The 26,223-nt window shown below is 36.8% G+C and overlaps 1 protein-coding gene across 1 annotated transcript in view; it reads right to left on the bottom strand.

Moving 5' to 3' along the window:
- The window catches only part of SLC2A9 (solute carrier family 2 member 9), a 315,386-nt gene that overhangs the window by 132,323 nt on the left and 156,840 nt on the right, over positions 1-26,223 (bottom strand). Inside the window, exon 8 of the mRNA XM_044681454.1 lies at positions 21,985-22,095. Within this exon, the coding sequence (XP_044537389.1) occupies positions 21,985-22,095 (111 nt within the window). The remainder of the gene's footprint in view (positions 1-21,984; positions 22,096-26,223) is intronic.

Genomic DNA, 26,223 nt, shown 5'->3' with positions numbered 1-26,223 from the left:
TATATATATATATATATACAATATAGATATATATAGAGAGAGTATCTTTTATATTTTATCCTCACAAAAACCCTATGAGATAGGTGTTATTGTTATCTCCATTTTACAGATAAGTATATTTATGAGAAAGGTTAAGTGATTTGCCCAGGATCACACAACTGAGGTAGGATTTGAACTCAGCTCTTCCTGACTTCAGAGCTAATGCTCTGTTCACTCTGACACCTCAGGGTAGTAAGTGTTCAAGCTTTGTACATCCCTAAGGATTAAAGCATAGTATGGAGTCCATAGTATAGTATGAGATAGAAAAACTCTTACTGAATTGAATTGGTCATCAAAAGGGAAAATGAAGAAGGGAATTAAGCAACTTGAGAGTTTTTTTTACTACTACTGAAAAGACCCCAGGCTGCCAGACAGGAGACCTTAATTCTAGACCAGGATCTATCACTAATTTCCTACATCACCCTAATCTAGTCATTTCCTCTTTCTAGGTCTTAGTATCCTCCTCTGGAAAATAAGATCCTTTTTAAGGTCTCTGAATGACTGATATTTATGGATATAAGAAACAAGTCAACAATCTGAATGTTGAAATCCTTCCCATTGCATTCTTCACAACCCAGGTGAGGTGCCTTGCTAGGTCACTGCTACTTAGGAATTCTCTTTACTCTTACTTACTCCCTCTCTTATCTTGGACAGTAACTCCCAACTCAGATCTTTCTGATTCCAAGCCCAGAAGTATGTCTACTGTACCATCTAGTTAGTTGCCTCATGGCAAAGGGGGAACTTTCTCTTCCTCAAAGGCTAATTTCTTTAGCTTTGCTTTTGGTCTTCTTTCCTCTCCCATCCCTAGGAGTCATCTCCTTTCTTCAGTTTTTCTCTCTTCACAGGCTCCGTTCTATCCCTACAAAGAATCTTCTCTCCCATCCTCAAAACAGTTTTGCCTTTGCTCTTTAGCCAAGTCCAGCAACTATCTCACATCTCTCTTCACCCACAGTGCCAAACAAAAACAAAAACCAACAAAATACCAACATATACCCTAAGTCTTGGTTTTCTTACTCTTACCTCTGTCCCTTGCAATCTCAGATTCATAATGGACTGTTGGCTCTACCTCCACTCCAGTTTACCAAAGGAAAAGGTATAAAAAAGTAAGATTTGATCCCAGCTATTTTGACATCGATTGTGATGTTTATTCCAATATATCACATTCCAGAGTGGGACTTGAGTCCAGACATGCATCCTGCCTTTAACAATGAATAGCTGTAGGGGGCAGCTGGGTGGCTCAGTGGATTGAGAGCTAGGCCTAGAGATGGGAGGTCCTAGGTTCAAATCTGGCCTCAGACACTTCCCAGCTGTGTGACCCTGGGCAAGTCACTTGACCCCCATTGCCTACCCTTACTGCTCTTCTGCCTTGAAGCCAATACACAGTATTGACTCCAAGATAGAAGGTAAGGGTTTAAAAACAAAATAAAACAAAACAAACAAACAAAAAAAACCAATGAGTAGCTGTGTGACTCTAGGCAAATCATATAACTTCTCTGAGTCTCATTTTCCTCATCCTTGCATAGGGAAGTTGGATTAGATGGCCTCTGAGTTCCTTCCCACTTGAAATTTAGGATCCTCTGAAATCCGGCACCACCACTGCCCAACCTGGTGCCTGTGTTATATGAAGATCATTGCTAGTATTCAAGTTTATAAAACTTCATGGTGCTATTTGTCCAAGAAGCTGAGTGCAATTTGAATGTCGATAATTAATACACATTCCTTTAAAGTCTCCTAGAATATTCATATTGTCTCCTCATTTTAATCACTTTTATGCCACATTCAACCCCAAATCATGTTTATTATCTCTCTATATTCACTTTCTGAAGTCTAGTTAGAAGGGAAATATCTTTCAAATCTATTAAATCTTTTATTTTTGAAAGCATCAAATATAAACAGCAAAAACTTCTACCATTGGAGACACATTTGTAAATAAGAATTTCTGATAATGAATTCTCCTTGTTTTCTAACAGCAAACAATATTTTATACTCTTTAGATACTGTATTTGCATATATATAGTTGATATTCTTTCATGTTTATAATAGAAGGTCTTAGACAAAAAGGGTTTCTCTAAGACACTGAGTCAAACACTTTTATTTTATAGCTAAGGAAATTGAGGCTGTAGTGTCCCTAAAATCTTTCCTCTAAATCTTCAGTCTCAAATCTCTGTTTACTTGATGTCTTGAGCTGGATATCTCATTGACATCTGAAACTAAACATTTCCAAATCTAATATATATGTCTCTCCACTGCTTCTTTAAAAAAATCCCTCCTTCCTAACTTCTCTATTACTATCACTACCATCTTCTCAAACACCCAGCTTCACGACCTAAGTATTATCCTCAGTTCCCCACATTTATCCCTCCCCTAGCCAATCTATTGCCAAGTTGTGTGGATTATACCTTTGTTATGCCTCTTGTATGCACTCTATTCTCTCTTCTAGAATAGCCGCCATCTTGGTAAAGGCCCTCATTACCTTAACATGAACTCTAACAATAGCCTTCTGGATGGTCTCCTTGCTTATTAAAACTGTCCCCACTATGGCCCACATTCCATTCAACTATCAAAGTACTGTTCCTATCCATGTCATCCTTGTACTCAAGATCACTGGTTTCCTCTCATCTCCTAGATCATATATAAAATACTCTGGTGTTCAAAGTCCTTCATAACCTGACCCCTTCTTACTTTTCTAGTCTTCTTCAGTGACACTGGCCTCCTTCATGTTCCTCTAAGAAGATAATCTATCTTTGGAATCTGTGTAATTCATTAGCTTTCTCCCATGCTAGCAATTCTCTTCTTTCTCATCTCCCTCTCCTGCCCTTCCTGGCTTCCTTCAAGTCCCAGCTAAATTCCACCTTTGATACTTCTCTTGATCTTAGCCAAAAGGCTGAGAAGCAGTAAAATCTCATCTTTGAAAAGAAGCCCTTCCTGGTCCCCCTTGTTGCTAATGCCCTACTTCTGATAGGACCTTTAGTTTACTCTGAATAAATGTGTGTATGTATGGGTAAATACACACACACACACATCTTGCTTGTGCACTTGCATGTTGTTTTCCACATTGGAGTGTAAGCTCCTTACTGGTAAGGACTTGTTTTGCCTTTCTCTGAATTCCTACCGCTTAGCTAGCCCAGTGCTTGGTACATAGTATATATTTAAGAAATGCTTTTTTACTTGACTTGGAAAGTTTTTAGGATATGGATTTAGAGCTAGGAAGGGACCTTACAGATCATCTTGTTTGCCCACTTTTTTCCATATGAGGAAACTGAGTCCCAGAGAAGATAAATGACTTGCCTGTGGTTATAGGAGTATAAACTAGAAGATTTGATAATGTAGGCTTTGACCCTCTAAGACCTCTGACTTGACAACCAAAGCTCTTTCTCTTACAGCACATTGCCTTGATTGCCTTTTTAATTCCTAAGGCTTACTGTAAGACAAGTTGCCATATCCTTAGTGAGATAGAATGAAATTTACTGAAAGTTCATTTTGTTTTGACTGAATGCTACATGGACAGATTCAATTTGCAAAACCAGCTGTTTTCATGAGAAGTCAATTATTTAAAGCTGCCAAAAATAATGAATGATGATGTCCTGAGTGAAAACTGCATATGGATAAAATTAACAATGCCCTTTCCGTTTTTAATTGTATTAAGCCTTGAAGCCATTTTAATGGGCTGTCAAAATCATTGCAGAAATAGGTTTGTGACAAAAGGAACAAAAAAATTCTTTTTGGTAGGCAATCGCTGCAAAGAGACATTTTTCAGTTGGTGATGCTTTTTTCATTTGTTATAAACACAGTAATAATGGATTCTTCCACTAACGTCTGACTTTAATGCCTCATCAGAGTATAAAGGTGACCCTGAGTTATTGACTTCTATTCAAGAAAATTTAAGCTTGGGTAGCTCTTATACCAATCTGCAAAAGTCTCAAATACTCATAAAGGAAAAAGGGAGAAACAAGCATTTATTAGGTAACTACTAGCTTTATGCTGAGGGCTTTACAAGTATTATATCATTTAATCTTCACAGCAACCTTGTGATATTATTACTATTATTATTATTAGGTGGTATTATTATCCCCATTTTACAGTTGGGGGAACTGAGGCAAACAGAGGTTAAATGACTTGCCTAGGGTTACCTAGATAAGGAATGTCCAAAGCCATTAAATTTTAAATTCCTTGAGTGTTCAGGTTGGCTTTTGCCTTTATTTTTGTATGCCCATCTCTTAAGCCCTGTGTCTGACACATAATAGGCACTTAATAAATGGTTATTGATTGACTGAGGTTGATTTGAACTCAGGTCTTCCTGATCTTCCTGACTCCAGACCTAGTGCTCTATTCTCTATGCTACCTAGGTGCCTTGCTGCTAGGGATGGGCCAATTGTCATTTAAAGGGAGGAAAAGAATCTGTGTTAAGTTCATAAGGATTCATTAATATATTGATTGTATGATGATGAATTTTTTAGCCAGAGATTCATGAAGATCTCCTGCTTTTTGGATTTGTAGAAGGGCTGTGATCCACACTGGTGAGGGGAGCCCCACACTTGCACAGGTGGCATGTTTAAATCCTTGATTTATTTTATTATTTTTAAAATTATTAAACAATTTATTTTTATTTGTTTATTAAACAAAAAGTAACAGTTTTACTATTAGTCACAGAATCATGGCCCTAGTTAAATGATTCTTAGCCAGTGGTTCCTGAACTTTAAAAGAAATGGACAATTATCTTTCAACATAATTGATTTCTTTTTTAATCCTATGTATTTTTAATTTATTCATCTTAACACTTAAGCTTCACGAGATTGTCCAAGGGACCTATGGTACAACAAAGGTCAAGAGTCCCCATTCTACAAGTGAAAGACTATACATGCCACTTAATCTATCCCCATTCCTCCTTTTACAGATTAGGGAACTGAGATCTCAGAGATTAGTGATTTGCCCCTGGTCACGTGAGTAACCAGATTTTCAGGTCAAGCCCAGTTTGCCCAGCATCTGGAAGAGACTGCCAACAGAGTGCTTGGAAGAAAAACTTTGAAGTCACCTTCTTGACCCTTTCATTATATTTTATAGTTTCATTTCTTTTCAAATAAACTCAGACTCTGGGAAACTTGATTATACTCGAAAATACAAAAATTGTCATCTTGCTGCTTTTGTTTTTTCAATAGTATCATTGATTTGGAGGAGAAATAAAATTTGGTGATCCCTTTCATTAGATGAATGAGGAAGGGGACAAAGAGACCTTCAAGATCATCTAGTCTATACCCCCAATTTACAGAGAAGGTAACTGAGGCTTAAAAGTCCAACTGATTTGTCCAAGATCGCCTAAGGAGGATGCAAACACAGACTGGATTCTAGGACTTCAAATCCGGGAGTGTTTCCATGACTACATCATATTGCCTTCCTTTATTCTGAAAATAACTTACATTTCTATAGCCCTTTCTAAAAGTGTATAAAATGCTTTCTTCACAATAATGCTCCTGGGAATTACCAAACATATTATTCTAATTTTACACATGAGATTTAAGATTCATAGAGGTAAAGTGACTTACTCCAGGACACACAGCCAGGAAATGTCAAAGTAGGGATTCAAACCCAGACTTTCTACATGTGGATCTCATGATATTTTTACTACATCACAAAGCTATATTTTTAAGTTAAGAATTCTTCTCCCACTATACTAAGTAAGAGTCATTGCACATTATAAAGAACATAGTGTTCTTTTCTAGTCTTTCACTAAGATAAGGGTCAGTTTATGTGATGTAGCGCATATATATATATGAATGAAATAATACTAATCCCATGCACTCCTCACAAAATTGTAAGTGGCATTATTTGCAATACTGAGATTCTGGCCCTTGGAGTTCATGTGGCAGAACTTCTCTCTCACAAAGACATGCTTGAAGATGCTGCAAATGCCCCACTGATGATCCCTGAGGGGAATCAGAACAGGGATAAATAAATTTCTCATTATAATTCCCCTGCTGGCCGTGGGGTTTCTGGTATGGGCCTATCTATGCACTATTCAGTCAAAAGTTGACATTCAATTCTTAGTTCTTTACGGTACAGGGCAGTCTGTTGTTTAAAGAGAAGATATGTTTCTTCCTCGTTCAAGCAAAGACGCCAACATTTTTCCTTTTCACTTCTCCTGTGCATTTATAGGGATGAAAAGACTCTTTGAAATTGCGCACGTGTCAGAGACTTTCCTTGAATTGTGAAAGGCAGGTAGTTGTTATAGCCATAGATAAAATCAGTAGTAAATTGCACACTGGCCTTAAATTTTCTCGTATATGCCCTTGTATCTTGCATGTTAATGGTTGGATTACTGGGCACAGGTTACAACATGCCCTGCTACATGCTAGACAAGTGTATATTAGTACAATAGCCATAAGTTCTTCATTCTTGAGAATGTTTTTTTGACAAAGTTCATCTCATTAAAATATCACTAATTCAGGAAAATTGCAGGGAAAATACTACATTTTTCCAAAGAAGATATCCCAGAGTCTTCCTAAGACTATTAGATGATAGAATCTAAGAGTTGTTTTTGTCTAACTGGTATATTTCATATAATTTAATGTTACCACCATATGATTCTTAAATTCAAAATTGTATAGCATGTGGTTCTTTTTGACTTTCAGGGTTCCAACTCAAAGGAAATGAATTCTTTTGTTGCATGTACTGTATGTTTAGAAGTAACCAGTTAGTTCTGTACTCACTATGATTTTATTGTGCCTTACAACAAAGAGCAAATCTATACAGAATGTATATTATGGTATGGGATAACAATAAGTCTTTGCTGCACTGTTAGGTGATGGCACGCAGAGCATGTCACAGAATATTTCTGTGCTTAATTACCCAACTAAAGAGATCTAAAGTACGTATGTTGTACTGTAATAAGGGTTTATGCCTGGACAATTAAATGTTTTATTTGTATTCTAAAATGATGTGAACTTATTTTTCTAAATACTATGCTGAATAAACTTTATATTTATAAAAAAAATTTAAAAAAAGAATTCTTCTCCCTTTATCATCTTAGCCTTTGGGTAAATGCTCTCTCTTTTTGCCTATCCCATGATTATAAATAGCTCTTCCATCCTTTACTCATAAGGCTTGAAAAGTTAGTATCATGCCCAATGCTTTCCTATCATTCACTAGTGCATTTACTTCATACAACTTCCCAAACACTCTGGTTCTCCTGAATAAAATTTCTTAAATCCTTCTCTGCTATTCCATCCTCAATATTTGATCATGCTTTGCTTATCCCAATGAAACTTTCTATTGACTGGATCTCTATTGCCAGTCTTTAATTCTTAAAATTCCCAAATAAAAGTCTTTCTCTAACATCATAGCTCTGAATTATTCCCTAAATTAAGTCAGTCTTTTTGCAATCACCATCAAAAATCTCTTTACTTGGCTTTGCTCAAAGCAGACTGAAGAATTACAATAATAATGATGTGGCTGTTACTACTTCAGTGGTACCAAAAAGATATTCAGAGGCATTTCAGGCAGCATTAACGAAAGGGTAACTCCTACATTTCCCAATGGATAAAGGACATAAAGTCAAAGGGTATGAATGAATAGTTTTTGAAAGAATTGAAAACTATTAATGGCCATATGGACGCATGTTCCAAATCATAATTATTAAGAGCAGAGCGATGGGGCAGCTGGGTAGCTCAGTGGATTGAAAGTCATGCCTAGAGACGGGAGGTCCTAGGTTCAAATCCAGCCTCAGACACTTGCCAGCTGTGTGACCCTGGGCAAGTCACTTGAACCCCATTGCCTACCCTTACCACTCTTCCACCAAGGAGCCAATACACAGAATTTAAGGGTTTAAAAATAAAAAATAAAAATAAATCAAGAAAAAAAAGAGCAGAGTGAATTAAAACAACTCTGCAGTTATAAATTGAGAAAGGTTTTAAAAAAATGGGAAAAACCAGTGCTGGTGAAGGTATGGAAAAATAGGCACATAGATGCCTTGCTAGTGGAGTGGTGAAATGGTCTAACTATTCTAGTTTTCTATTTGAAATTGTGTAAAAGTAACTAGACTGTGCATACCTAGGACTAGAAGTCAAAGATAGAAACAAAGGTTCAATATATACCAAAATGTTAACAGTAGCACTCATTGAGGTCATAAAGAGCTGCAAAAATATTGGAAGCTACTAGGTGGCACAGTGAGTAAAGTCAGGAAGACTCATCTTTCTGAATTCAAATCTGACCCTCAGATACTTAATAGCTGTGTGACTCTGGGCAAGTCACTTAACCTTGTTTACCTCAGTTTCCTCATCTGTAAAATGAGTTAGAGAAGGAAATGGCAAGCCACTCCAGTATCTTTGCCAAAACAAACAAACAAACAGAAACAAATGGAATCTCAAAGAGTCAGGCATGACTCAAACAACTTAATGACAATAATGACAAACATATTGAAGAAACATTGATTGAGAAATGGCTGGAAAACTTAGTTTTTTTAATATGATGAAATAAGGGCAGCTAGATGATGCAGTGGATAGAGTGTGGGGCTTGGAGTCAGGAAGTCCTGAGTTCAAATCTAATCCCAGTCACTTACTAGCTGTGAGATCTTGAACAAGTCACTTATGCCTGTTTACATCAAAATAAATAAATGAATCTCCTGAAATAATAACATGCAGCAAGAAATGAATTGATAGAAAAGACAGAAAAGTTGTGTGAATTGATATAGAGCAAAATAAGCAGAACCAAGAGGATTACTAACAATCATTTTGACGATGTAAATGTAAAATTCAATCTTTGTGTAAAGGTGGGAAAACCCACAATGAGCCTTAGAAAAGAGACAATGGAAGTCATGCCAGGAGGTAAGGTACTAGTCTTATTGTCCTCTGACCTGATCAGAAGGTAGTTGGAGTTGTGAGTTTAGTTCTGGGTATTCAATTGTAGGAAAGAAATTTGTAAGCTTTAATGTGTACAGAGAAGGGCCACCAGGATGGTTGAGGAGATAGATTTGAGAGTAGGTCACGTGAAGATTGGTTGAAGGAACTAGGAATAAGCATATTTATTATAATTTATTACATATTCATAAGAAACCATATGTGTTATATTATCATCGCATTACATATAATATGTAAAAAACAAAAGTAAATGGTAACAAAAAAGCCAATAAGTCAACAAACACATATTGAGTACCTACTATGTGCCACACACTGTGCTAAGTGCCAAAGTCCTAAAGAAAGGCAAAACCAGTTCTTGGCCTTAAGGAATACAAATCTAATGGGGGAGACAACATGTAAACAAAAATACAAAACAAAAAAAAGATATAGAAAGCATAAATTGGAGATAATCTTAGAGGAAAGGAACAATATTAGGGAAAACTAGTAAAGATTTCTTGCAGTAGGTAAGATTTTAGCTGAGGCTTGAAAAAAGTCAGAGAAGCCAGAAGGTAGAGGTGAGGAGGGAAACTTAGGCGTGGAGGAAAATCGGTGAAAATGCACAGAAGCAAAAAAAAAAAAAAAAAAAGGATTGTCTTCTGAGAGGAACAGCAAGGTCGCCATGGTGCCTGGAAGAAAAGAAGGGTATGTGAAGGGAAGTAAGGTAGAATAAAATAGGAAAGGCAAGAAAAGTCTAAGTTTTGAAAGCCAAGCTAAGGAGCCTGTATTTATTGCTGGAGGCAATAGGAAGCCACTAGTGTTTATTGAATAAGAGAACTAGGGGTGAAAAAGAATATAGATTTTTAAGCTGAAGATGTCCTTAGGGGTCATCTAGTCTAATAAACCTTACTTTCTCAAAATAGAAACTGAGACCCAGAGAACTAAAGGGATTTGTTCAGTCATATGGAAAGAGCTGGGATTTGAACCCAATTCCTCAGTATTCTTTCATTTTCTGTCTTCAAATTCCATTTTTTTCTACTACATCATTCTGCACATGTTATCATCCCCCTGAGCCCTGAGGACTGAGAATGTCCTTCACTATAGTAGTTCTCCTACTTATAAACCGATATTGGAAATGGCTCCACTTCCCACTTGCTCACTCAGATGTTTTATATGTTAAATTCTCATCTGTATTCCGAATGCTCCCAAAGTCTCTTATAGAGTAAAAGTTAATGAAACGGGAAACATTAGAAGCTCCCAGAGTCATAATTCAGGTTCCTCAAAACACAAAGTAGCTCCATTTGGTAGCCCCAAGAAACTCATCAATCCTTGGTGGGGAGTCTTTGTCTGCCTAAATCAGACTAATGGGGAAACAGCAATACAAAGACAAGACCAGACAAAATTGCCTTGAATTCTTTAAATTCAGAAATTGATCCTTAAATCCAACCCTTTCCTTTTACAAGACTCCAGACAGGGATGGAACATTTTCATCATCATTGCCAATAAGAATGCATGAGTGAGTGAATGAACAATTGAAAAAAAAATGAATGAAGTCCTTATTTGCAAAGTAAGGTTCTAAATACTGGAGATACAAAGAGAATAGCAAGACAGTCCCTGCTCCCAAAGAGCTCACATTCTAATAGGATAAGACAACATACACAGTAGATTTCAATTGCAAGTCAGATGGAAAGGTTCCATGGTCCCTAGAGTATAGTTGGCAAGGATAATCTTCTTTAATTTCATTTCCACTAATAAAATCATATCCATTTCTGTTGTAAATCCATTTGACAGTCCTAATATGTACTTTGATGGCAAAAATTTCTCAGCTAATGTTAATAAATCTTCTTACTCCCCATAATCCTCTGAGGTAGGGAGTATGACAGTATTTTCATGCCCCTTTGACAGAGGAGGAAATAGGCTGAGAAAGATTAAGTGGCTTATCTGAGATCCTACAGCCAGGGAGTAGCAGAAGCAGCAAGGGAGCTCAGGTCTTTGAGTTCCAGGTAGACTGCTGTTTTCACTTCTACTTATTCCTCTCTCCCTCCCCATTGTCAATTTAGAGTCTAGTTGGATGTCTTCTCTATAGAAAATCATATTAATGGAAGGCAAAAAGCAGAACTTAGTGAATCCTCTACAATAGGTTAATGCGGCCTTTTCAATAAATAGTATGTGGCCTGGCACTCCACGACAGTCTATGTGACATTTCATTTCAAAGCATTGGGAGATCACATACATTTGGCTGAGGTCTGAGTGGAAAGGGATCCTCTCTTATCATTGAAGACACTAGGAGTGCTAAATGTCACTGTAATTTTCTCCCTTTGATCACAATCTCAGGAGGGAATACCCTTTCAAACAGTCATTTTCACATTGATGAGGGAAATAATAGGGAGCACTGATGGAAGGCGTTATGATGCTGTGGAAAAGGAAAGAGATTGGGGATTGGAAGAATTAACATCTAGTCCTGGCTTTGACACTGATTGGCTTCTTTCCTTTGGGCAGATCACTTTATCTCACTCAGTACCAACTTCTCCATCTTCAAAAGAGAAGTCTGGCTTTGTAGAAACTTTGTTTTTTTTTTCTGTTTTCTCCTTTTAAAAAAAATTTAAAAGAATGTATCCACAAGTGTCTAATCCCTGCCCACTCTCGCCCCCAAATCACAGAAGGCATCATCCAGGAGACAGACATGTACATACATGTCTTTCATGTTACCACCTTTCAGTTCACTCTCTGGAGGTAACATTCACAACTTATTCTTCAAGCATTATCTGTAGCTGTGTATGAATTGCTTGATTCTACTCATTTCATTGTTCATTGTTACATGTAGTTCTTTCCAAGGTTTTTTTTTTAAATTAGTCTGCTTATCGTTTCTTAGTGGCACCACAATTATTCCACCACAATTTGTTTAGCCATTCCCCATTGATGGGAATTCCCTTGATTTCTAGTTCTTTGCCTTCCTGATGAGAATTCTTAGAAATATTTTGGAACATTCATGGTTTTTTTGGGTCTTAGGGTATACACAGTTTTATAACTCTCTGGGTGGGATTCCAAATTACTCTCCAAAATGCTTGAATCACTTTACAATTTCACCAACAGTTGTAGAACTTTGAAGAGCAAACACAGGAGTTAAGAGAAACAGACATACGTGAATGAAAAATCATAAGTATTAGGCACGTATAAATTGCGTATATTTTAATATGAGGAGATGATATATCTGCCCCTGCATAACTCTATCATGATTAGGGATCAATTAGATAGTGAGGCAGCTAGGTGATCCAATGGATAGAGCTTGGAATCAGGAAGACTCATCTTCTTAAGTTCAGATCTAGCCTCAGATACTTAACTAGCTATGTGACCCTCGCCAAGTCACTTAACCCTATTTGCCCCAGTTTCTTCAAAAGGGGTCACAAAGAGTTGGGCATGATTGAAACTGAACAACAAAAACTTATTAGAATGCGTCAGAGAATCAGAGCTAGTCCTACCCTCTCACTTTACAGATAAGAAAACTGAGTACTAGATAATGGAAATGACTTGATGAAGATAGGACAGCCGATACTTTATATTTTATGTTCTAAGTCTTAAGGTTCTTTAGTATTTTCAATTCTAAGTAATGTCTTTTTCAGCTCTAACATTCCAGGTTTTGTGATTTAAGATTTCTTACAGCTCTAAGAGCCTATGATATGAATCTGTCATCCTAACAATGATGATGTCCAGATTGAAATCTTCCTCCATCTTGAATTTAAAAGTTTATAACAGATTGTAAAGTTTACAAGTTGGCCAGGTTATTCAAAAACATGTTTTGTGACAGTATGCTGACGAAATATATTTCAAAATGAAAACTTTTTTTCTGCCTGTGAAAGTCTGAAACAGTGAATCATGAGAGGGCAAAGCTAAACTATGGCATTTTTATGAAATACATCGGAGAGGAAATGCATTCATTCTTTACACCCCATAGGAGCTCATGGAACCGAATCAAGTTTCCAATTTTGAAAACAAAATACAATTTGGAGTCTCTGCCTCTCTTCTCTTCCAGGACCAATCATTCATCTATAGTTAAAATGAATTGTGTGTTTAATCAAGGTCACTCCGAGTTTGTATCTTTTCTCTTTTCCTAACCCTTTGTGCTGTGTGGAGATCTGAAGTCCTCCTGAAGAGGGTTAATCTTTTCTAAGTCCTTTTTCAGTGCTGATTTTTCTCTTCCACCACATCTGTCTCTCATGATTTCTACCTCTGTGTCTTTCTGCAAGTAACTAAATATCCTTGAAGCTCATTCTCCTCATCTTTAAAATTCAGAGGTTGGTCAAGATGACTTCTAAGCTTCTACATCTTGACCTGTGCCCTTATGAGTCTTTTCTTCCTTTCTCCGGTTCTATCTAGTTTTTCTTCTACTAATTTGACCTTACCCTCTGGAAGCAATTAGGCTTTTAATAGTGTTTTCACATTCATTACCTCTCACTTGACCCTCACGAAAGCTCTGTGAATTAAACTGTGCAGGTGTAATTATTTCTATTTGACAGAGAAAAAAACTGAGGAAGGAAAAAATAAGTTGCTGAATGAAACTAAGTAATGAGGGGCATGTAGGAGAAAGAGCCTTGAACTTGGAGTGAGAAGAAATGATTCTGAAATCTGGTTCTGACAATTTTATGTTGTTATTTCATCGAGTCTGACTTTTTGTGTCCCCATAGACCACAGAACACCAATACTGCCCATGGATTTTTCTTTTTTTTGCAAAAATACAGAGTGGTTTGCCATTTCCTTCTCCAATAGATAAAGGCAGAGATTAAGTGACTTGTTCAGGGTCACATAGGTAGTAAGTGTCTGAGGATGGACTTGAACTCAGGTCTTCCTGCCTCCAGGTTCAGTGCCCTATCCACTGAGTCACCCAGCTGCCTATTAGGCAATAACAATCTGTCAAAAATCATTTCATCTCTCTAGACCTCACTTTTCTTGTTCATAAAATTGTCAATTACACTGCATTGTACAGGCAACCTCAAGTTGTATTTCTCTAATCTCCCTATTCATTTTGAATTGTAGTCTCTTTTAAAATTCTCTGCCTTCGACTCCTTCATCACTATCACAGACAGGGCACTCCTGAGCCATAATATTCCTAGGGGCTCCATAGGAGAGGCACAAGTAGTGCTTTTTCTAAAAATGAAGGCACTATATGAAAATGAGGCATCACTAGAATTCATCAGTTCTCCTGATTTCTTCTTTTTTAAAAATCCTTACTTTCTTTCTTAGTAACAATTCTAAGAAAGAAGGACAAGGGGGAGGCAATCAGGCTTAAGTGACTTGCCAAGGGTCACATAGCTAGGAAATATCTAAGACCAGATTTGAACCCAGCTTCTGCCAACTCTATGCACTGTGCTACCTAGTTGCTCTTGCTCTCCTGATTTCTAATACAGTTTGTTTCCTAACCCACCATGCTACTCATCTTTTATATACTAAGTTGTTTCTAAGGTATACATTTAGAAACAACTCCAGTGTATAGAATGCTGAATGACTTGATTAGTTTGAGAAAAGGGAACCACATGACTATCATCATCATCTTCATCATTACTATTAATATTAGGATTATTATCATCATTATTAACAATTGAGGTCTTTGAATAGAGGAAACCTGTCCAGTTGAAAGAGCATGGAACACATACATGAATAAGTATGATACAAGATAGAATGTCATGGAGGAACAAAAGAGAGATACAGGTAGTGTGCTAAGAAAATCTGAGCAGAAGAAAAACTTTCAATTGGGAGAGTAAAGGGAGGTTCTAGGAAGCTTTATAGAATAGTTGGCCCTTGAACTGAGTCTTGAAATAAGAGAAAGATTTCACTGGGCAGGGACAACCTGGAGTCAAGATCCAGCTCCCCTACTTCCTAGATGTGTGACTTCTAGCAAGTCACTTTACTACCCTGAGACTCAGTTTCCTCATCTGAAAAGATGGCAATAATAATAATCCATCACTTTTCCTTACACAATTGTTATGAGTATAAATGGAATAACAAAAGGTATTATTATGCTAGAAACAGGCATCATATATATTTGATAGTAGGTAAAGTGATTTGTTCAGCCCTTCTTATTTCACTCAAGTATATTCAATGCCTGTCTCTGCATTGGATGGAATAGCTTAGTAATGTGAAAAATCTTGGCCCTCAAACCTTTCTCTTTATTCTACCCTGACAATCAAGGAAGAAATTGTTTTTATTCTTTTCCTTTCCTTTCCTTTCCTTTCCTTTCCTTTCCTTTCCTTTCCTTTCCTTTCCTTTTTTTCTTTTCTTTTCTTCCCTTCCCTTCCCTTGGTTTTCCTTCTTCCCTTTCCTTTCCTTTATTTCTTTCCCCTCCTTTTCTTTCTTTCCTCTCTTTTTCTTTTTTCTTTCCTCCCTTCCTTCCTTCCTTCCTTCCTTTTTTCTTTCTTTTCTTTTTTCTTTCCTTCCTTCCTTCCTTCCTTCCTTCCTTCCTTCCTTCCTTCCTTCCTTCCTTCCTTCCTTCCTTTTTTTTAACATGCCTAAACAATTTCTTTGTTTCCCTACTTCAATCTCCTTTCATAAACATAATCTGCCTCCCACTTGAATCAAGGAGTTGAAAAAGTCTGGATTTGAAATCAGAGAAAACAGATTCAGACTCTGGCTCCATCATTTACTCCTCATGTAGTAATAAGCCAGGCACTGCTTCTTTGGGTCTCATTTCCTGATAGATAATGAGGAGTTGGGCTAGATTAGGAATTCTTGACCTGGAGTTCATGGATCCCCAAAGGTTTAGTGGACAGATTTCAGGGGGGCCCATGAATTTGGATAGTGGAAAATGCATTGTTATTTTCCATAAATTTTGGTTTCCTTCGCAATTCTATATATTTTATTTGATGCATTTAAAAATATTATTTTGGGGGTAGATAAGTGACTCAGTGGATAGAGAGCCAGGCCTAGAGATGGGAGGTCCTGGGTCCAAATTTGACCTTGGACATTTCCTAGCTATATGACTCTGGGCATGTCATTTAACCCCCATTGCCTAGCCTTTACCACTCTTCTGCCTTGGAACCGATACACAGTATTCATTTTATGATAGAAGGTTAGAGTTTACATATACAAATCTATAGGTGTGTATATGTGTGTGTGTGTGTGCGTATGCGCGCGTGCACGTGTGTATTTTTTCTAAAGAGTACATAGACTTTGCTAGACTTCCAAAGGGATCTGTTACATAAAACAGGTTAAGAACCCCTGAACTAAATGACATCTAATATTCATTCAGGTTCTAAATCCTATGATATAAGTTCTTTCTAACATAGGATATCCAGTTACTTTGCAAACTTTGTGAAGATCATTAAATCCAACCTCCTCACTTTACTTATGTAGAAACTGAGGCCCAGGAAGGGACTGGAAAGGTCTTTGATCACTTCAATAATGCTCTCCTCTCACTTCCTAACCAATCTGTCCAGCTTTCATTTCCCCATTCCCCAGACCAGAGCCATCATTAAGCTTGCTGGTCTGGTGGTACTAATTGTGTTTGCTGTTCACTCTGCCTTGACAGCACTAATTTCCCCAAGGATGCTGCTGGTTTCCTAGGGAGTCTTTTTCTGTTGTCTTTATTGGGCTGTTATACATAAGTTCCAGTTCTTCAAACTTAATCACCAGATCCTCTAGAATGAAAGTATTTATATGCCAAGGCAAGGATGCCACAATAATTACTTTTTCCCTGGGGGAACCTTCTATTTCCATTATACTGTAAACAGCGATCTCTTAGCCACACATAGTCTGAATTGAAATGCCTATAATGATTCATATAACCTGTATTGGACAAAATCATTGCCCAGCAAATGATATGAGATCTGATTGTATCCCTGACTGAATCCCACCTTCTTATTTTATAGATGTGGAAACTGAGGACCAAGAAGATCTCAAAATATTTGTCCATTAAAGAACTGGAAACTAAAGAGGTGTCCATCAATTAGGGAACAGAGGAACAAATTACAGTATGTGAATGTAATGGAATACTATTGCATTATAAGAAGTGATGAAAGGGATAATTTCAGAGGAACTTAGGAATATTTGTATGGAATAATATAGAGGGCAGGGAGCAAAACCTGGGAAATAATTTATCCTAGAAAAACACTGTAAATATGAACAACCTTAAAAGACTTAAGAATTCTGATTAATGCAATGACCAATAGTGATTCCAAAGGTCCAGAGAAAAGAATGTTATCCACCTCTTGATAGAGATGTGATGGAATAAGGATAAAGCAAGAAACATATTTTGGACTATAACAAATATGGGAATTTGTTTTGTTAGATCTGTATTTTTTTAACAAGTGTTTTGCTTTTCCTTATTTCCTCCTCACTCCACCCCATTCAATGGGGAGGTAGGAAGGAGAAATTAATGATTGCTAACTGGAAAAATAAAATTAGGGCTGCATGAATGTTAAAAAAGGGGGGTAGGACTTGCTCAAACTCACACAAGAAGGAAGTAGGATGACAAAGACTTTATGTTTGATGATCTTAGATGAACTCAACTACTGGTAAAGCATGCAAGTGTTTTTGTCAGGTTCCATCTTCAGTAACAGAAAGTTAAAATCAAATAAAACAGTTACCAAGCCTTGAACCAGAAGGCAGATTTAGGAGAAATTAATGGAAATTGTAAAGAGGCAAACATGGCTTTGTCATATGGGAAAAAAATTTCAAAACATTATACCTATCCAAAAGTGTATTGTTGCCTCAGGGGGTGGTCAGTTCCCCCATACGAAACAAGAAAAACTGGATGCGCTATAAGAAATGATAAGCAAAATGATTTCAGAAAAAGCTGGAAAGATTCACAGGAACTGATACAGAACAAAATAAGCAGAACTGGGAGAACATTGTATGTAATAACAGCAATACTGGACAGTAGTTATCTGTGGAAACTTGGCTACTCTTAGCAATGCAATGATCTGGGACAATCCTGAAAGACTTACAATGGGGAATGCTGTCCACCTCCAGAGAAAGAACTTTTGTAGTTGTCTTTCACATCAGTGTATTTTGGGTTTAATTTTGGGGTTTTGGCTACATATGAGTTTCCTCTTATGACAATGGCCAATATAGATGAGTGTTTTGCATGACAATAAAAATGGAATTTACCAAATAAAAGAAAATTTAGATGGATAACATTTAGGTGTGTTGTAGAGATTTCTCCCCCAACACACATACACATATAGATTGGGTTGGATAGTCATTGAATTCCTTCCTGAAGTTTTATTAAAATTGAAAGAGATGTAGAACAAGAATTGTGAAAAATTGAAATAAAAAACAGAAGAGAAGAGTATGTTTGCATGAAGCTTGGCTAAGAAGCTGGCTCAGGATCACGGCTAATAGCAGAGGGAGAATTTGAACCAGTCTTTTGACTCCATGACATTCACTTTTTTCACTACCCTATGTGCTCTTGTGTATTTTGGTGTATCTTGTATCCTTCTTTAATTCTTTTATATCTTATTCTTTAATTCAGGTGTTCTTAATCTTTTTCATGTTATGGACTCCTTTATTTGTCTGGCAAAAGCCAGTGAACCCTTTCTCAGAATAATGCTTTAAAATATATCAAATAAAATATTTAGGAATATAAAGGAAACAAATTATATTGAAATATTAAAATAAACAAGTTCATGAATTCCAGATTAAGAACCTTTTAGTATTTTGTAGGTTATTTGTGACCTGATAAACACAAAATCAGATGATTTTCCTGAAATTTTCATTGACTTTAATCTTTCTATAGTAATTGATACAACTGGAGAGCTGAATAGAAGAGATCCTGACTTGAAGATAGGATTCCATTAGAATAAGAAATTTCTTCCCTGAGCTGAATACAACTGACTTTGTAACCACTCTAACTGGAATTGCTTAACCCATTAAAAAAAATCAGTTTACATGCAAAGTGAGAGATGTTTGTAATCTTGTCTAATTCCAAAATTCTCTGACTGCCTACCCTCACCTTGAGTGAAGAGTATGAGGAGCAGAGAAACGTAGGTCACATAGATAGTGACAGGGAAGTTAGGGACCTAATTGTTATGTTGTCACAGGATTCCATGTCTTAGAACCTTCTTACAGCTCAGCAGGAAGTAGCCTATACCTCAGCTGGGAATCAGAAGAACCATATTCATATTTCATCATTGACATTGACTAGAGTGACAATGGGCACCTCATTTGACTTCTCTGAGACTTGGGATTCTTATCTGCAAAATGGATATAATAATATTTGTGCTCTCTTGTGTACTCTTTGCCTTATGTAGGAAAAAGTACTTTGCTAATCTTAGAGTGCTATAAGATATTATTATAATTTCTATTATAAGTTAGTATAAGCATAAATTATTGACTCTCCAAATTAAATAAATACATTCTGTGATATGTAGTGAGTTCAATGAAAATTTGGGCACAGGGGATTGTGGCAAATATGTGTGTGCTTTTGATTGTGTGTGTGTGTGTGTGTGTGTGTGTGTGTGTGTGTGTCTATCATGAGGATACATGCCATAGTCTGTTTTCCCTTTTTCTGATTTTAACTCCTCATGATTCTTCTTTATCTCTTTCATAGTTACAGATTTCAGAGATGTAAGGGAATTCAATGGTCATCTAGCCCAACTCATATGTGGGGAGAAAATCTTCCCTACAATATCCCAAATTCTCTATTAAAATTTCAAGTTGGTTATTAAGGCAATAATCACTAGATTACAAGGTGTAGGGACATATGAATGCCATTCTGGTTAGCATGTGGCTGGAACTAAGACTCACATTTGTCTTTGAGATCATTGAATGTGACATTTAAAGCTAATCTCTGTCCAGCTCAGGGGTTTTCAAATGGGGTTATATGTTCTCCAGAGGAGCAAAAGAAAACAAGTAGCATTCCTAGAGAAAAAATGTGATTGTGGGGAATATGGTGAGGGATGGTAGCAGAGTTAAAAAGAGAGGGAGCATTATAGAACATTTGAAAATTATGAGATGAGAAATAATTCCTATTGGCTAAAATGAAAGTAATGAAGTTGGAATATGACATTCTTTTCACAATGGGCTAGAAAATAACAACAGTGACTTAGGGAATGACAATCTATCTCTTATGTAATCAGAAACCCCTAATTGATTGAAATGAATGAATAGAATTACAAAAATTTGGGGGTACCCTTGGAGAAGTCTAACCAAACTATGATTCTACATCTCAGTGAATCAGCATTCTCAGTCCTGTTCTCAATCAAAGCTGGGGTTGGGGGGAGGGAAGGAGGTGAAAAATGAAATGCCAATATCTCTTTAAAAAACTATATTGTGTGATACATGTAAAACCCAGTGGAATTGTATGTCAGCTAAGGGGGATTAGGAGGGTTCAGGGGAGAGGGAAAGAACATGAAATATGTAACTATGGGAAAATTTTCAAAATAAAAACTTAAAAAAAAACTATACTGTGGAAATTGGTCTTGATCGATGACACATGAAGAAACCAGTGGAAATGCGTGTTGGCTAAGGGTGGGTAGTTAGGGGGAAGAGAGTGAGAACATGAATCATGTAACCATGGAAAAAATTTTTTTTCTAAAAAATAAAATGAAATAATAATAAAAACTATATTGATCTATAGCTGCCCTTTTTCTAGTGTCAAAGACTTGGAAACTAATGGGATGTCCATCAATTGGCAAATAGCTGAACAAATTATGGCATGTGATGGTGATGAAATACTATTGTGCTATAAAGAATAATGAATAGGATGATTTCAGAAAGAGCTGGAAAGATCTACATGAACTGAAACAAAGTGAAATAAGCAGAACCAGGAGAACATTGTATACAGTAATAGCAATATTGTGGGATGAGCAAACATGATAGATTTAGCTACTCTCAGCAATATAGTGATCCAGGACAATTCTGAGAGACTTATGACAATAAATGCTATCCACCCCCAGAGAAAGAACTGTTGGTGTAGGAATGCAGAAGAAAACATATGATTTTTCATTTGTTTATTTGGGCATGTGATTTGGGATTTTGGTTTTTTAAGATTACTCTCTTACAAAAATGAATAATATGGAAAAAATTTAAAAAACTATACTCAGAGTAAAGCTATAGGTTGTAAAGAAATAAATAGTCTCACTTATTTGCCTTTGTTCAGATAAACATTGAACACCTTTATGACATTAAAAATGTTATATATCAAATAAAATTTTCCTTTTAAAATAATATTTTTAACTTCTTATGGGCCTGCACTCTTATACTAAATAACCTATATAGGAAAGTTAACTGAAAATCAGTAGTATATGGGGGACTGAAAATACCATGAAATCCCTGCTTTAGCTCCATTAGTCAGCTGAATATACCAAAGGAGATAAAGCAGGCTAGGAGACCACTTAAGGGGCTAACCCTAAATGAAAAATAATACCACAATGACAAGAATGATAAGAGTAGGGAGGGGAGGAAGAAGATGACAGAAGAGATACTATAGAGCAAGAGTTCTTTAATCTGGGATTCAAGGAATTCATTGATAGACTGAAGGGGTCCATTAATTGGGATGGGAAAATACATATTTATTTTCATTAATCTCAAACTGAAATTTAGCATTTCCTTTAGCTATAAATGAAGGTAACAAATTAATCTGGGGATGTGTTCATAGAATATACCAGACTGCCAAAGCAGTCCACAAAAATTTCCTAAAGAGGGAAAGAAACTATAACTTGGCACCTGGCAGGATGTGAAGTGAGATGGAGAAAGCAGAGATAACTCTTTGGTTTTAATCCAGCGTGACTAAGAGGATTGTGTAAAAAAAGATTCCTCAGGATAGACAAAACCTGATTTGGCATTTATCCCAGTACTTGCCTGACTTGCATAAGGTATATACTGAGAACAAGAGAGGGAAATTGAGAAAAACAGGAAGAAGAAAGTGGAATTTATGAACAGGAGAAATTCACTGGGATCTAAAATGATACAAAAGAGATTATTTCCCCCAAATGAAAAGAAATGATAGAAATTTTGTTCTTGTCAAGTCCAAGGTAAACCTTAATCTTCTAAAATGCAAGTCTCTTTGGTATGAAATGGGCATCTTAATAGAATACTTTTTTTTCTCTTTACATACTGAGAAAAACTTGTTTTGTTACATTCCATAAAATTGTTTCTCTTGCATAACTATAGCTGACAACATACTTACAGAAAAGATGGCAGCCAAAATCTCAGTGCCCCCAGTACTCAGAGTTATATACGGAATCTTCTCTGTAGATATTCCAGCAGTGGAAAAGATATTGTTTGTGTAAAACCAAATCTGTATTAGAAAAGAAAATGGAAGTTTGTGTAAGAGGCATTTGCAATGTTCAATTCAAACACAAGGATCATCTCCTAGAAGCCACAAGAATGGACCACAATGGTGTGTTAGAAACATCCCCAAAGTAGAAGTCACACATGTATTCAATTCCTGGCTCTCCTCCTAGCTCATTGTATTGACCATGAGCAGTTCAGTTCTCACTTTGTTCACACAGAAAATGAAGGGGATTGGATAGGATTACCTCTAAATTCCCTTCCAGACCCAAGGCTCTGGAATTCTTTGCTGCATTCTATGCTAATTATTATTGTAAAAATATTAAATATTAACCTGTATTTTCGCAGCCTCAGTTTCAAAATCCATCGTTGGAACATCATTCGATGTTACACCCCCTCCCATACTTTGCAGTTGAGTCAAATTGGCCTTTACCCTTCTCCTCATGTGGAATACTTGGCCACTTGTCTCCATGCCTTTGCACTGGACTTTCCTCATGCTTCTCTCTTTACATTTTTTACCTCAAAGAGACTCTCTCTTCTTTTAGGATGCATCCCACTCACCATATTTTGAATAAAGCCTTTCCTGATTTCTCCCCTATCTGTGTGTTCTCTATTCCAGGTCTTTATCTTTAAATAATATATATACATCCTCCATATACATACATACAAATATATTAAATACGTGCAATAATAATATATCTATACAAACATGTTTATTTATATGTATAGATATACATATGTGCATGGATATGTAATTTATTAACTTTATATTTTTTCTACATATATTTTTACATGCCTTTGTTGTTTTACCCCTTAGAATATAAGCCATTATGAATAGGGACTGTTTTATTCTTTGTCTTTATATGCCCAGTGCTTAGTACATGATAGACATTTAATAAACACTTATCTATTGACATAAATTTGGAATCATAGATTAAAGAACATCGTTGGCTCTTTCATTTCTGTCTCCTTCTGCACCATGGCAACCCCTATCCTTTGGAGGGTCTTATATTCACTGAAGTGTTCTCACATCTCTGCATCTGAGCTTTCTCCCCATTAGGATCTGATTTTTGGAATATTCTTTCTTCAAAACCAATCAAGCAGCCTCTACAGCTTTATTTTAACATATTCTGCAACCTTAATCTTTTGTACAATGTGGCAATTGTTCAATAAGTAATTATTGATGATTGATTGAATGAATTATTTATATAAAAAGGATGAATGAAGGAATGGATAAATCTTCCTGTATTGTTCAGAGAATAACTAACTGCTTCTCTCTGATTCAGACCCTCTCAGGATGTACTTAAATATTTTTCTAGGTCAGAACTATGGTCCATCTATGCAAACATTCTGTCTCTAGAACCATGGAGATCCTTGTGAATTGGGTCGATAGATTATCTTGAGGATCTGCATTCAAGTCCTGTTCCTGATAAATATTGTTTATGATATGGGGGAGATCATTGAATTTCTCATTCTGTAGTTTATAGGATTCTAAGTTGCTGCGATATTGCCAAACTGCATTGGTAGAAAGTTTCCTTACGTGGCAGTTCTCTAGACAGTGAAATCATAGGTTCAGTCCTTATTTCTATTACTGAAACCAAGCCTTTTTATAACTCTCTATCAAAGTAGCAAGTGTGGTAGTTAATTAAGACTGTGCATATCTTTCTTCCTCAGGTTCAACTCCTTGAAAATGGAGATATAGGAATGAACAATATATGTTTCTATTCCCAAAGTGAATCAGCCCATTCTAGAAGTCACAGCTCATCCTCATTTGCTTCCTTTGGTAATATAATCTATTACATAATAGAACCCCCTCTGGATCCCCAGTTCCTTCCTGCTGCCCACAGATGAACACAAAGCAGTGAGTGCCCTTCCCAAGGATACCACTTTCTAGGAGTAATTCCATCTGGGAATTATAAGGGGCATCGGTTCACATTCTTCATGAAGAACAGGACTCTTGGACTATCATGGATGGGCATCATCCCAACAACATTAGCCTTCCATGAGCTTTCATCAGTACGTTCCCACAGCTTCCTCGCTTTGCCCCCAAAGTAAGAGCTTCAAGGCCAGAACTGTCACTCCAGATTAAGATCAGATTATCAGCAATAGAATTTGACCACCACTGGCTTTTCTAGGCTGGTCTAGCAGTCTACGATGGAGAGAAGCTGGTACTTTGTATTCAAAGTGAGTTGGTGTGCTGTTTCGCTGTTCTTGGGTCATGTTGATTCTGATATGGATGTAGTTTCTGCTGTGTCCCTATCTTGTAATTGTTTTTTGGTTCCTGTAGTAGCCATCTATGTAATATGTACTTTTAGGTTATGCACACGGCTTTCAGGACATGATAGCAATACCATTTATTCTTGCTCATACATTTGAATGTCTGTAAAGGATTCCCTCCATCCTTGTCAACCGACTGTTCCTGACATAGCTTGGTTGCTGGACTTGGGGTACTCCTCATCCCCTCTCCTCCATTTATTCTATGATTACAAAACCATTTAAAGAAGGGAATTCATGATGGAGGAAAAAATTCATGAGGTCAAATTTTCTTTCCTCTATGTCCAAATGGGTTCATTTCACTCTCCTGTGGTCACCATGATGGAACTTTTGGACAGAAAGAATATTAAGAGTCCATAAATCAGGGGCAACTATGTGGCTCAGTGGATTGAGAACTAGGCCCGAAGATGGGAGGCCCTGGACACAAATCTGGCTGTAAATACTTCTTAGCTGTGTAATCCTAGACAAGTCATTTGCCCCATTGCCTAGCCCTTACTGCTCTCCTGCCTTAGAAACAATACAGAGTATTGATTCTAAGATGGAAGGACAGGGTTTTTTTTTAAGTCCATAAACCAATTTCTTTGCCTCAGGACCCAAGCTATTTCAAAACATAATAGCATCTCTTTGGTTCTTCATGACAAGTATATTAGTTTGGCTGCTAAGCAATCTACTCCTTATTCCATTCAAATAGGACTACTTGCTATTTCCATTATTTATAAGAAATTTTGTCATAGATATGCAACATGAATGGTAACCTTAGGGCTAGATCTTCACCCAGAAAACTGATGCAACAAGGTAAGCAATCATTCAGCAAATTTTAAAAATAGCAAAATCTCCCCCAAGAATACTCCTTTTCTTCCATATAAAGGTAGTGTACCTTTATAGCTACTTCAAATTTCTACCCTACATGCCCTAAAATAATAATGCCATTTTCAGTGAAAGAATGACTGAAAGCATTAAGCACCTTCTTTGTGCCAAAACCTGGGTTATATACTGGGGGTGCAAATCCAGGAGCTTACATCATAATAGAAGGAGATGATATATATATAACAGGTGGCAGGGATAAAGAGAGGGGATTTTGATTTGGAAAGTCACAGGGCATAGGCAGTGGATTTGTGTACCCTTTCCAGAAGCATTGGTGATATTGATTTTATTGCTATTCCCAGCCCCAGGGTAGAGCACTGAAGCTAATTGGATTAATAATCTCTGTGAGTAAAGGAACTTGATCTCCAGAAGTGTATTATTTGCATCTCTACTTCAATTTCAGTACCAAAATCAACACAGTAGACAAGTTCATTTCTAAGGGACCTTTTCAAGTAAATGGCAGGCCAGATGGATTTGCATTTCAGTCAATGTTGATGACTAGACTAATCCACATTTTTGACCTTGAGTAAGAATAGGGTGACATATCACAGTCCTCTATGCTATTTCTGGTTCAATTCTTGCCTGAACTATCCTCTTAACTGGTCTCCATGCCTCCACTGCCTGTTTCCAGCCTATCTTTCATACAGCCACCAAAATATTCTTCCTAATTACTAAGTATGTCCATGTTTGTCTTTTGTTCAAAACTCCTCAATGGTTCCCTATAACCTTTGGGTTAAAATATAAAAGCCTTAGTCTGGTATATATAGCCTTCAATAATCTGGCTCCAGTGAATATTTCTAGCTTTCTTTCATGTATTTTTCCTTTTTCTTTATTTTTCTTCCTTCCTTCCTTCCTTCCTTCCTTCCTTTCTCTTCCTTTCTTCCTTTCTCTCTCTCCCTCCCCCACCTCTCTCTCTCTCTCTCTCTCTCTCTCTCTCTCTCTCTCTTTCTCTCTCTCTCTCTCCCCCCACCCCCCCCCTGGCACTTCCTTCAAAAGA

This window comes from Gracilinanus agilis, chromosome 6, assembly GCF_016433145.1.
Source record: "Gracilinanus agilis isolate LMUSP501 chromosome 6, AgileGrace, whole genome shotgun sequence".
NCBI lineage: Eukaryota > Metazoa > Chordata > Mammalia > Didelphimorphia > Didelphidae > Gracilinanus > Gracilinanus agilis.
Note: the sequence above shows the minus strand (reverse complement) of the source record. Positions and strands in the feature narration are given on the sequence as shown.